This window comes from Gigantopelta aegis, chromosome 11 (assembly GCF_016097555.1).
Source record: "Gigantopelta aegis isolate Gae_Host chromosome 11, Gae_host_genome, whole genome shotgun sequence".
In the NCBI taxonomy this organism is placed as follows: domain Eukaryota; kingdom Metazoa; phylum Mollusca; class Gastropoda; order Neomphalida; family Peltospiridae; genus Gigantopelta; species Gigantopelta aegis.
This window is the reverse complement of record NC_054709.1, coordinates 13,116,644-13,128,816: the sequence shown is the minus strand read 5'-3', so window position 1 is coordinate 13,128,816 and position 12,173 is coordinate 13,116,644. Positions and strand designations below refer to the sequence as shown.

The 12,173-nt window shown below is 33.3% G+C and overlaps 1 protein-coding gene across 2 annotated transcripts in view; it reads left to right on the top strand.

The window, feature by feature from the left end:
• Nucleotides 1-12,173, top strand: part of LOC121385652 (extended synaptotagmin-2-like) — a 63,953-nt gene that overhangs the window by 26,631 nt on the left and 25,149 nt on the right. For both annotated transcript variants that reach the window (XR_005959559.1, XM_041516413.1), the window contains exon 14: nt 6,426-6,518. Coding sequence is in view for 1 of the 2 variants with exons in the window: in XM_041516413.1 (XP_041372347.1) it covers nt 6,426-6,518 (93 nt within the window). In the remaining variant the exon portion in view is untranslated. The remainder of the gene's footprint in view (nt 1-6,425; nt 6,519-12,173) is intronic.

Here is a 12,173-nt window from a genome sequence, read left to right as displayed (position 1 = left end):
GTGTATTTGCATTTCTTTTTGTGTTAAGTATATTATAAAAGATTTTTAAGCATTACCCAAAAGCTGTCAGGTCAGGTCAGGTCAAAAGGCTTAACATGCACATTCAGAGCAAGCTGTTGTAGTGCACGCCTGTCATGGGCACAGGTGTCGATTTTGAAAAATCTGTTCTGTCATTGTTCTTTTATTAAAAGCTCACAGGAATCCTATACTATCCAGATATTTTAATTTTGTTTTTGTCGAATATTATTTTCAACTGATTTTTCTTTATGTTAAATTATGTGTTGTTGTGTTTTTTTTCTTCACTGTTGTGCAATGCTGTTGTTTCTTCCTCAATCAACTGCTCTGTGTTATGGTAAGTTGAAGTGTGTGGGCTGAAATTTGCAGTTAGGCTTTTTACACTCCGTCTGAAGTTTTCATTCTTCGTCGCAACTGTTTAATACATGCACCTTTTAATTTCCTATATAACATCATTTAATTTCATTTTGTTTGCAAGATTTAAAAATTTAAAACACATTTTTTTTTAATTATTATTATTTAGTTAATGCCAATGCTTTATTAAGGGTTGTAGTTTAGGTAATAGTACTGCTAGTATCAATATACAGTAGAGTCTCGTTGGATCGAACTTGGAAGGGTCGAATACACCGCAATGCTCGAACCAAAACAAAGTCCCGAGTTACGCGTATACGATGTTGACTGAATGGTTAGGTCGAACTAGACGATGGGTCGAACACTTTCTCGAGCACTGACAAGGTTCGGACCAACGGGATTCAACTATATATAATATACTATCTACAGTGAGAGAATTTAGTTTCCTAACATGTTAAAAGTTAGTAATACTGTAATAACAACAGATAACAAAAAGTATTTTATTTATAATAGAAACTTTCTGCTGTTATTCAGTTTACTCAATTCTGATTATGGTAGATGACCTCTTTAAAAAAACCTCTTATCCTTTGATCATTACAATTTACAGACAGTGAGACATCATTACATAAAACAGATCATTGAAAAAGGTCCAAAACGCCAGAATTTTAATATATCTAATAACAATAGATCATAAATTAAAGCTACATGTATATTATTTTAAATGTCTCTCAGCAATATTTAGTAATAATAACAATAAAATGTATTAATACTATACATTATATTTTATTTTAAAAGTCTAGACAGTCCTATAATAATACCAATAGATCATAAAATGTATTTTATTTTAAATATCTTGACAATTTTGTGGATAAAAAAAATATGCCAGGAGGTAATTAAAATATGCCAGGAGATAATTAAAATAAACTTTTTTTTCTCCTTAAAAATGTGTGTGTGTGTGTGTGTCTGTGTGTATGTCTGTCTGTGTGTATGTCTGTCTGTGTGTGTGTGTGTGTGTCTTTCTGTGTGTGTGTGTGTCTGTATGTCTGTCTGTGTGTGTGTCTGTATGTGTGTCTGTGTGTGTATTTGTATTTGTATTTGTAAATACATATTAGATATATTGTAGAATTTGTTTTCAGTCACTATAAATATTTAGACGATGGAAATTGAAAAAAAAAATTAAATGTTTAATTTTTATAAGATTATTTATGGTAAAATGTATTACAGATTTTTATTTTTTATTTTTTGTATTTACAAGATGCATTGCTGTGCTTTGCCACTTTTAAAGGAATGCATGCTGTTTTTGCATTCGTGACATTTGTGGAGTGGATGTACATGTTGCTCAGTGGGGCGTACGATCAAACCTCATTTGTGGATTCAATGTTTTTCCCCCATCCTAAACAGAGCCTGGGCAGGACGTAGCCCAGTGCTAAAGCACTTGCTTGATGCACAGTCGGTCTAGGTTCAATCCCCGTCAGTGGGCCCATTGTGCTATTTCTCGTTCCAGCCAGTGCACCACGACTGGTATATCAAAGGCTGTGGTATGTACTACTCTGTCTGTGGGATGGTGCATATAAAAGATCCCTTGCTGCTAATCGAAAAGAGTAGCCCATGAAGTGGCGACAGTGGGTTTCCTCTCTCAATATCTGTGTGGTCCTTAACCATATGTCTAATGCCATATAACCGTAAATAAAATGTGTTGAGTGTATCGTTAAAAAAAAAATGTCCTTCTTCCTAGACAGAACCAAGATGATGGTGTATTTAGAGAATACTCAACGAGCTACAAGGCAATACCGTTTATGTTGCCAATGGATCGGGAAGGACATCAATTTATGAGTGCAATATAAACAGTATTGCCAAGTAGCGAGTCGGGTATTCTATTTATTACCCATTTTCAGTATGTATCATTTTAAGGAAGATTTTCAAACGATACTGTTGTTGAAAATAAGTTTGCAAGTTGAGAACAATATCAGTGTCTGTATAAACAAAGTGTTTATTAATTGTTGTCCTCATGTTTGATCAAACCGGCCCCAAGAACTTTAGCCAGTGAACGTTTCGCTTGTTAATGTTTGTAAATTATTTGATTGGTTCCCAACATGACCATTTGGTTTACCGTAAGGCGCATAACCCAGTCTAGCCGACAATTTTCTGCTCTGTGTGGCTGAACTAGGCCCATATTTTACCTACTAATAATTTTGTACATGCAAAAAAATATATATATATTACAAAGAAAAGGAGCAATGACTGCTTTAAACATTAGAACATGACTGCAAACACACTGGATATACAAGCACTTGTATTCTATTATCCCAAACAAGAAAATGGATTTAATATATAGAGGACAGTCCTCGAGTGTCTTGTGATATGATAATTTATCAGCACAAGTTGATAAAAGTATCAAATCCAAGGCTTGCTGAGGATTTTTGTACTTTTATCAATGAGTGCTGATAAATTATGATATCTGTATCACAAGACACGAGGGGGTATTCTTTTTATCATCTATTATAATTCTTTTCATTTGTGACGATTGTAAACAATGTCAGTAATGTGGGTTGAATGTCACTATTTGACAGCGGTAGACTCGTTAACTAGCAGAACGACAGTGGCATGATGTCACTAATTATAGGAGCGCTCAAACATACAGTGACGTAACATAAGAAGTGATATCTCCTAGGAGAATATCGCAGGAGATATTGCAAATTATAGTGCCAGCAATATCTCCTACAAAAGCCACGAATGGATGATAAGTAATCTTAGTCGCCAAAAAGGCTCTCAAGTCGGAAACATCTTACAATTAATGACTGCAAACTCAGAATAGAACCTTTAAGATGTTCTGTTGTGTTGTTGAACTAATAGTTCTTTAACTTTTTTTTTATATTTGTATGCTGTTGGGGTGTCTTTGTTGTTGTTGTTGTTATTTAACATATTGTGTTCAATTTTTATTGAATTTTTAAAACATTTTATTTCATCCCTTTGATTCAACAATGATGTTCAACTGTATTCTTTTTATGCATGTATTATTCTAACACCATATTATAACAACAGTGCTAATAATCTTTTTATCTTTTATTTTCTAATGTTCTTCACAAATTAACATATTTTATGTACCATGTATGTTACCTACAATATTTCTTTGTTTTGTTTATCATATATTTTAATCTAAAATATTTATTTCTTAAGTTGTTTACTTTGTATTTGATCATAATTATTTTATATTTAGCACATTTTTAAAAAGTATCTTTCTTTTTTCTTTACCATGTATTTTGACCTAAAAGACATTTATGTGATCCGTATATTTCAGTTTGAAGTTGTTCTTTTTTAGTATGGTCCTTTGTCGGAAAATATGAAATTTAATAGTCACACATTAAATTTTATATTTTATTTTTAAATTATTTAATGATTGTCTGTTATTTTGTTTATGTCCATCGGGGTATAAAAAAAAACTTATGTGAGAAGAGTTTGTGGATGATTTTTTTTGTTCATACTCCGATATTTTTATAATTCAGGCAGTGTCCAAAAAGGGGGGGGGGGGCATAGCCCATTGGTAAAGTGCCCGCTTGATGCGCGGTCGGTCTGAGGTCAATCCCCATCAGTGGGCCCATTGGGCTATTTCTCATTCTAGCCAGTACACCACGACTAGTGTATCAAAGGCTGCCGTGGTATGTGCTATCCTGTCTACATTGTATGGGATGCTGCATATAAAAGATCCCTTGCTACTAATGGAAAAAAGGTAGCCTTGTGCTTAAAACATGTATGAGGTGCCTGTAAAAAAAAAGTACTTAAATTTTGTGTGGAACTAAATTAGTCATAGACACTACCCGTTATCTCTGAAATGAGCAGATTGACCCCCAATTTTTTATGTTTCACTTTAAGGGTGAAGGGTGGTAGAATTTATATTGGTGGTGTTTTTGTCGATTGATACGCTGCAGGTGGGAGTTTTAGCCACATATGTTACTATTGTCATCTGTGGGATTTGATTTGGTGGTATACATCCTTAAGTTGTCGCAGTTTGCATCAGTATTCTACAACACCTAAGCAAAAGCTAAAGTAATATCCATTAACGTCAGCTTTCTTCCTCCTATATTTTTCAGTTAAGAGATACTTGTGTAAATATTTAAATTACAAATGAGAAGGCAAAGTGTATCGTAGCAGCTTTGTTTTATGCCAGAAAGAAATTTTTGGATATGGTGCTATGAAATTGAATGCAACCACAGCTTACCCCAGAAAGAAAATGGGTTAAGTTTAGGGTTAAGTTTAGGGTTAGGGTTAGGAACTTCATACAGTAATGATAAGAGTAATTAATTTTGTCAAAAGGTTAACTTAAAAATAAAATCTGCAAAAAAATCTGGGCATGGCGACATACTCATTTTACCATCTGGCCGAAATCCTGAATGCCTAACATACTTTTAGTTGATGCATACTACATGTATACTCAGTCTGACATTCAAAAGAAAGTACTGTTTATTGATCAGTAGAGGTGTGATAATACAATTATCTCACGATACGTATCACAATACATAACCCACAATACGATATGTATCACAGTGTTTGAAATAAGAACTTGTCCGTTTATCCTGACAAGTGAAAAGCTGCTCATACAAACAGAATGCCAGTGGATAAGTGAAAATCTTCAGTGCAGTGTCATTTTGAGGAATGAAAACCATCCTTGTACTTGAAAGTTTGTTTTGTTTAACAACACAACTAGAGCACACTGATTTATTAATCATCGGCTATTGGATGTCAAACATTCGGTAGTTTTGACATATACATGTACCGTAGCCTTAGAGCGAAAACCTGCTACATTTTTCCATTAGCAGCAAGGGATCTTTCATATGCACCATTCCACAGACAGAATAGCACATACCACAAGTAGATTTCTAAATGTATTTGTCCAGCGGAGTAGTGAAAAATTCTGCTTATTTCTACTTCTGTTTCACAATATACCTACCTCATGATAAAGATATATACTGGCATTGAAATAAGTCGAGAATGGACATTCAGGCTACCGGGAGATTACCACATGTCAGGAAAGTCGAGAACAGTACTTTGTTCTGCTCAAAGTCTTATAAACAAAATCTACAACCCTTAACCAATTGTTGTTTTTTTTATCAAGCTCCACTGAGGGGATTTGAACCGTGGACTCTCAGTATAAGAGTCCAGCACTCTACCAACTGAGCTAATAGGGAAATTCCTACTAGCTACTGCCAGTAGGAGCACTTTATACCAACACTACTACATACTCCCCCCTCAAGTGAAGCTACGTCCCGGAGCTGAGGGCCATGGGCAATTGAACTGTTAGGGTCCTGACTGGGTTATAATTGTATTCTTGTGTTAACGGAAACACCCAGTCCCTACGTCGGCTCCAAATGTAACAGAAAAACCAACCTCCAGTAAGGAGATTCGAACCACAGAATCTCAGTACGCGAGTCCAGCACTCCACCAACTAATAGGGTAATTCCCACTCGCTACTGCCAGTAGGACCACTTTATACTAACACTACTGCATATATATTCAATTATCAGTGCAATGAAAAAAGCACTATGAATGAATAACAAAGTATCAGTGTCTGCTATGGGATTTTATAGTAATAATAATAATGTAAATGTGATAAATGTGTCGTAACTCATAGGTTACCAAGTCTGTATTTTGTGGTAATTAATCTATTCATGTATACAACATGTAGCTTTATCGTGTTTTATTACAATCGAGTTTGACTTTCATAGCAGTTTGCCCATTTTTCACAGACTTGTGGCCCTTGAACTTAGGAAATATGAAAAAAAAAATCCTTTTTTTTTTTTTTTTTTTTGCAATGCCTGAAGATATTTAGATGAAATTTTGTATATATCTTTATTAGGTACAGTTACAGATCAACTTTAACTTCATAGGAATTTACCCATTTTCCTCATATAGAGGCTTTGAATGTAAGAGATAGGAAAATTTATTGGGACATGTATTGCTTTAGCAGTACTCTCAGAATGTTTTTTTTTTTTAATGATACTTGTAATAATTTAAACTTGAAGACTTTTTGTTTTTAATTATACTGGGGTTTTTTTTTTCCACAGATTATGCAACAGATTCAAGAAGAAAACAAAGATGATGAAAGTATTTCTTCTTGCATTCTGCTCGTCAATCTTGATTCTGCACGTGACCTGCCGGTAAGTTTTGATTGGTGGTTATTTTTAATCTCTTTACTGTACAGCATTTTTAGATATTACAGGCTGGTAGGTACTGGGTTCGGATCCCAATCGAGGCATGGGATTTTAATCCAAATACAGACTCTAAACCCTGAGTGAGTGCTCCGCAAGGCTCAGTGGGTAGGTGTAAACCACTTGCACTGACCAGTGATCCACAACTGGTTCAACAAAGGCCATGGTTTGTGCTATCCTGCCTGTGGGAAGCGCAAATAAAAAATCCCTTGCTGCCTGTCTTAAAAGAGTAGCCTATGTGGTGACAGTGGGTTTCGTCTAAAAAAAAATAGTGTCAGAATGACCATATGTTTGATGTCCAATGTGCTCTAGTGGCGTCGTTAAATAAAACAAACGTTTATTTTTACATTGTATTCCAGAAATAGCCTCTTTTATTTAAAATTAAGCTTTTGATAGATTCCTGTAGTAAAAGAAATTGTACGACATGTAGTTCAATTTGCTTGGCATGCTTTTGTAAACTAGTAATGTGATTAGTGCATTTGAAATTAATATTTGTTTAATTCATTAAACTGATTTTTTTTTAATTGATTTTTTTAAATCATGGTTATCACCAATAAAATCATAACTTTTTTTTATGTTTATGAGCTCAAATTTTTTAATTACTACCGGTATCTAGTTTATTAATTTAAAATTAAAATGAAATGACTGAGCAGTGTATTGAATGTGTACATATATAAGAAATTAAAAAAAAAAAACCCCAAAATCCACATATTTTACATTAAGGACTATCAAAGCTGGAGCAGTTTTGGATGGAGGGGTCAAATATGATCTCCCACATTTTGCAGCCTCTTTCACAAAGCTGATTTATAGTTTCCCAGAATGCACCTTCATCCTATATGGACACCCAATAGCAAATGTGTATTTATATGCTGGAGTGTCGTTAAATATGAATTCATTCAGTCCATCTGGGTTGCTGCCCTTTATGTGTTAACTGTCCCCTTCCTCTTCCCCTTCCCCTTCCCCACCACCCCCATCCCCTACACATATCCCAGTTGAAAATTAAAACTCCAACTAACTTGATATCTGTTACATACACCCACTTTATGAACTACTCACCATGCACTGGATATTTTATGATTCATATTTTCTTTTCTTTCTTTTTTTTTTTCTTTTTTTTCTATGATACATATTTTCAGTGTTTTGATCCACATGTTTCACATGGTTTAGAAGATCTTGTATTGTCGCCGGTGGGCTTTTACTGTTAGCTTTTACTGTTACCTTTACTGTTAGCTTTACTGCATGTCTGCATGTTTTCCACTGCAATATACTTACAGAGTCGGGGCCGAATTTACAAAGCCTGTTTTTGAGTTACATGCATGTAGCTACATGTATTTACAATGTTTTAAACACCCGTGTAAAAGTAAAACAGGATTCATAATGTAGGCCCTCAATGTTTAACCAAGGATATTTTAAACAATTCTATTAAAGGCACTCAGTCACAGATGGCTGACCTAATTAATGACCCAACAAAGTATTATCTGAAAATATATACATTTGATTTGTTCCTAAAAGTACTTTATTTAACCACCTACATAACCACCATATCCCACTTATTATTGATATTTTGTAAAAATAATTGAATTATGTTGATGGTCCATAATTCAAAGAAAATTAACAGCTATTTGGATAGCAGAGGTGTGACATATTTTTTTTTTTAATCACATGATGGACACCCACCGTCTAAGCATTCAGTGTCAAAATGGCCGACCAACCTGAACATTTTGACTATTTCCGGCAGCGGAAATATTTGCGCCAAAAAGATGCGAGGAGTTCCATGAAAGAGTTCCAAATTTTTTAATTGATGACAGGGTGACAGGGAATCCCCTTCAGTGTGATTTAATTCAAACATCTTGGATCATACAAAAGTGAGGTTTGGTATTTCAAATAAATGTAAGTTTCATTTATAATCCATATTTAGATAAATAAAAATAAAATAAGGATATTAAATCTGTGACTGAGTGTCTTTAACTTTGTTTTTATTTTTAATTTGTATTTGATTTTAATGTTATTTGGCCAACATTGTTAATTGTTTGACTTCAATATTATTTTAATATTTGATTTTAATGTTATAATATTTTATTTCAGGTAATATTTTGTTTTCTGACTTGCAACATTTTTTTAACAATATTTGGCCAGCATTTTTAATATTTGATTAAATTAATGTTTTAATATTTTATTTCAGGGAATATTTTGTTTTATGAATATTGATTAGTGACAATTACTAACCAACTGGAAACTGTTTGTCAACTATTACTTTTAACATTTTAAAATTGTGTAGCGATCTCTGAAACTTACATATCAAATCGCAAACGCAATACTGAACAAAATGTTCCCTGCATTTTGATGTTATTTTTAAAAAATTTGGTTTTATTATGTTATTTTGATCAATTATTTTAATGCTATTTTGTCTTTAGGACGTTATGAAATCAGGAATATTCATGGTATGTTTGTTGGTTGAATGAAATTGTTTTACAGATAACTGTACACAGCCACAAGTAATAGTTTACTCTTTTTTTTCTAATTTTTTTTTAAACTGAACCACTGTCAGATATACAGTGTATAAGTGGTTGTTGTATTTTAAAAATTATTTAAATGTTAACCTTGTAATAAAAGTAAAGTTAAAACTAGACAAAATGTTTTTTTCTCCAAGTTGTAGTCAAATATCAGAATGTGACATTACATATATTTTCCAATTAAGGTTGTTTTAATTTTATCAGAAATACTGAAAACTGCATTAAGTTGTTTTTTGCTAAAAGGAAAAAGTACCATTGAGTTAGTGCCCCTGAATAGTGACATAATTTGTATAATCTTCCCCATCTGCAGCTGTGTAAGTTAAGTACAAAAAGTGACTAAAAAAATAATGTCTCAGATAACAAAATCATGTTGTTTTGTTACGAACAAAGTTTGGAATGTTTTCCCTAGCTGTTTTGAAAGATGCTTTGCAGTGCTTAGGCCTCGGTCGCCATCGGACTACAGGCTGGTAGGTACAGGGTTCGCAGCCCGGTACCGACTCCAACCCAGAGCGAGTTCTTAAGGGCTCAGTGGGTAGGTGTAAGGCCACTACACCCTCTTCTCTCTCACTAACCACTAACAACTAACAACTAACCCTCTGTTCTGGACAAACAGCCCAGATAGCTGAGGTGTGTGCCCAGGACAGTGTGCTTGAACCTTAATTGGATATAAGCACGAAAATAGGTTGGAATGAAATGAAGCATTTACATGAAAACAACATAAAAACATCAGTAGGTATAAAATTTTTTTTACTCATTATTGGAAATACATAGTATAAAAAATAAAAAATTGATTTAAACCATTCAAATAGCTCATAGTTCATAATTTTATTATAAATTTAAACCTTTAAATTTAGTTCCACACAAATGATGTATTTAAGCCAAGTTAAAGGTAATTTTTTTTAATTTTCAAATGAAATATTCATCCTTGTCACCAACTGATCAGTGTTTTAAAATAAAATAATTTATTACCCCAGCAGGCACTCATAACGGCGCGGGGGGTGGGGGGGGGAATCTCACTGAAAAATTATCATGCATTGGTCTAATGAACAATCCAATAGATTTGACGCTTACAAACCAATGACCTTGTCGGTACTAAATATGACATCATCACGATTTGGCAAAAACACACAATGATGTCATGTAGTTTAAAACATTTGTGTTTACGGCTGTCTGTTTTTGGTGTTAATATTTTTTTTTTTAAAGTCATTTGAATGCAGTTCATTATAGATTTTGTTCCAGAATAAAGGGAACTTTTGTTTTTGAAAATTATCTATGAAGGTGATTAATTTCAAAAGTTATAGCAATACTCAGAACAGTGCGTAAAGTGATTTACATCATTTCTATGTACATGTACATGTACATGCATGTGTGTCAAAAATAAAGGCTTTTATAAAAAAAATAGTTTAGATAATAAATAGCTAAAGCTCGTGACAACTGAAAATTATTTCACTCGGGACATAAATTTGATAATAACTTGTAACTCGTTTATTATCTTCTATATATTTTAATAACAAATAACCACTCGACAATAAGAGTGACTTTTCAGTAAGTTCATTGAAAGAAATAAGAACATGATTATTATTGGATAGTTTGAGATAACCACTTGATAGTGATTGGTCAATAAGTTTGAAAAATATTAGAACTTGATTATTGGTCAGTATTTTCATAAAAGATATATATTAATAGTGATTAATCAATATATTATTGCAAAATATTAGAGCTCTAGATAGGGATTGGTCAGTATTTTAATAAAGTATACTGGCTTCGGTGGCGTCGTGGTTAACCCATCGGACATAAGACTAGTAGGTACTGGGTTCACTGCCCGGTATCGGCTGCCACCCAGAGCAATTTTTTTCAACTCAATGGGTAGGTGTAAGACCACTACACCCTCTTTTCTCTCACTAACCAACTAACAACTAACCCACTGTCCTGGACAGACAGCCCAGATAGCTGAGGTGTGTGCCCAGGACAGTGTGCTTGAACCGTAATTGGATATAAGCACAAAAATAATTTGAAATGAAATGAAATAAAGTAAAAAAAACTTTAATGTTTATTCTCCATTTTTGTACAAAATACAATATATTAGAACCTAAGGGTGAGAGGTCAGTATTGTGATTAAAAAAATGAAACTTCACTTTGATTGGTCAACACTTTTACTATCAAAGATTTGAAATTATCAGTGACTTCTGAACATGTTCTTAAGAAATATAAAAACTTAACAGTGATTGGTCAAAACTTTCTTTTAAACTATTAAACGTTAGTATTGATTGGTTGTTATAAATAATTACTTGTGGTCGTATGCAGTGTGACATGCAGTGACTGGAGTTATTTTGTTAGCACTATAGTGTTCATATTTAATCTGTTTGCTAATTTAAGGACATTTGAAGCTATTAACTGTTAGGAAATGTTTTAGTATAAAAGGTCGATAAATAGTAGTTTATGGTACATGTACCTGTACTTAATTATGTTATGTCATTCAGTTTAGCTTCTAGATTCATTAAAATAATTCAGAAACAAGTGATATTTTAATATAATTGATATCATAGGATATTAAATTAATTAAACAATATAAAAATGGTTTTGCTATGGAACTACATGACAATGTATACCTTGAATTTATTTTTCTAATTTTGTGTTGATTGTCATTTACCTTTATTTGACACCCAGTAGCAGATGTGTTTTTGTGCTGATCAGGGTTTCCACCAGAGGGTAAAACGGGTATGGCGCCATACCCCCCAAAATTTGCAGATTTTTTTTTTAAAGTTAACCTTTTGACAAAATTAATTACTGTTACCATTACTGTATGATTTTCTTAACACTAACCTTAAACATAACCCATTTTCTTTCGGGGGGGGGGGGGGGGGGCCCATACCCCCTGTTGACTGTGGTTGTATTCAATTTCATAGCACCATACCCAAAAATGTCTTTGACAGAAACACTGCTGATCGAGACTGAGCTTTAAATTGCACCAAATCTAATGCGATAAAAACTGTGTCTAAAATAAGTATAATAACCAAAATAAACATGCCTAAACTAAGTTCAAACATGCTGACCTCAAAACATTTCACCTCAAAACCACGGAAATATTATT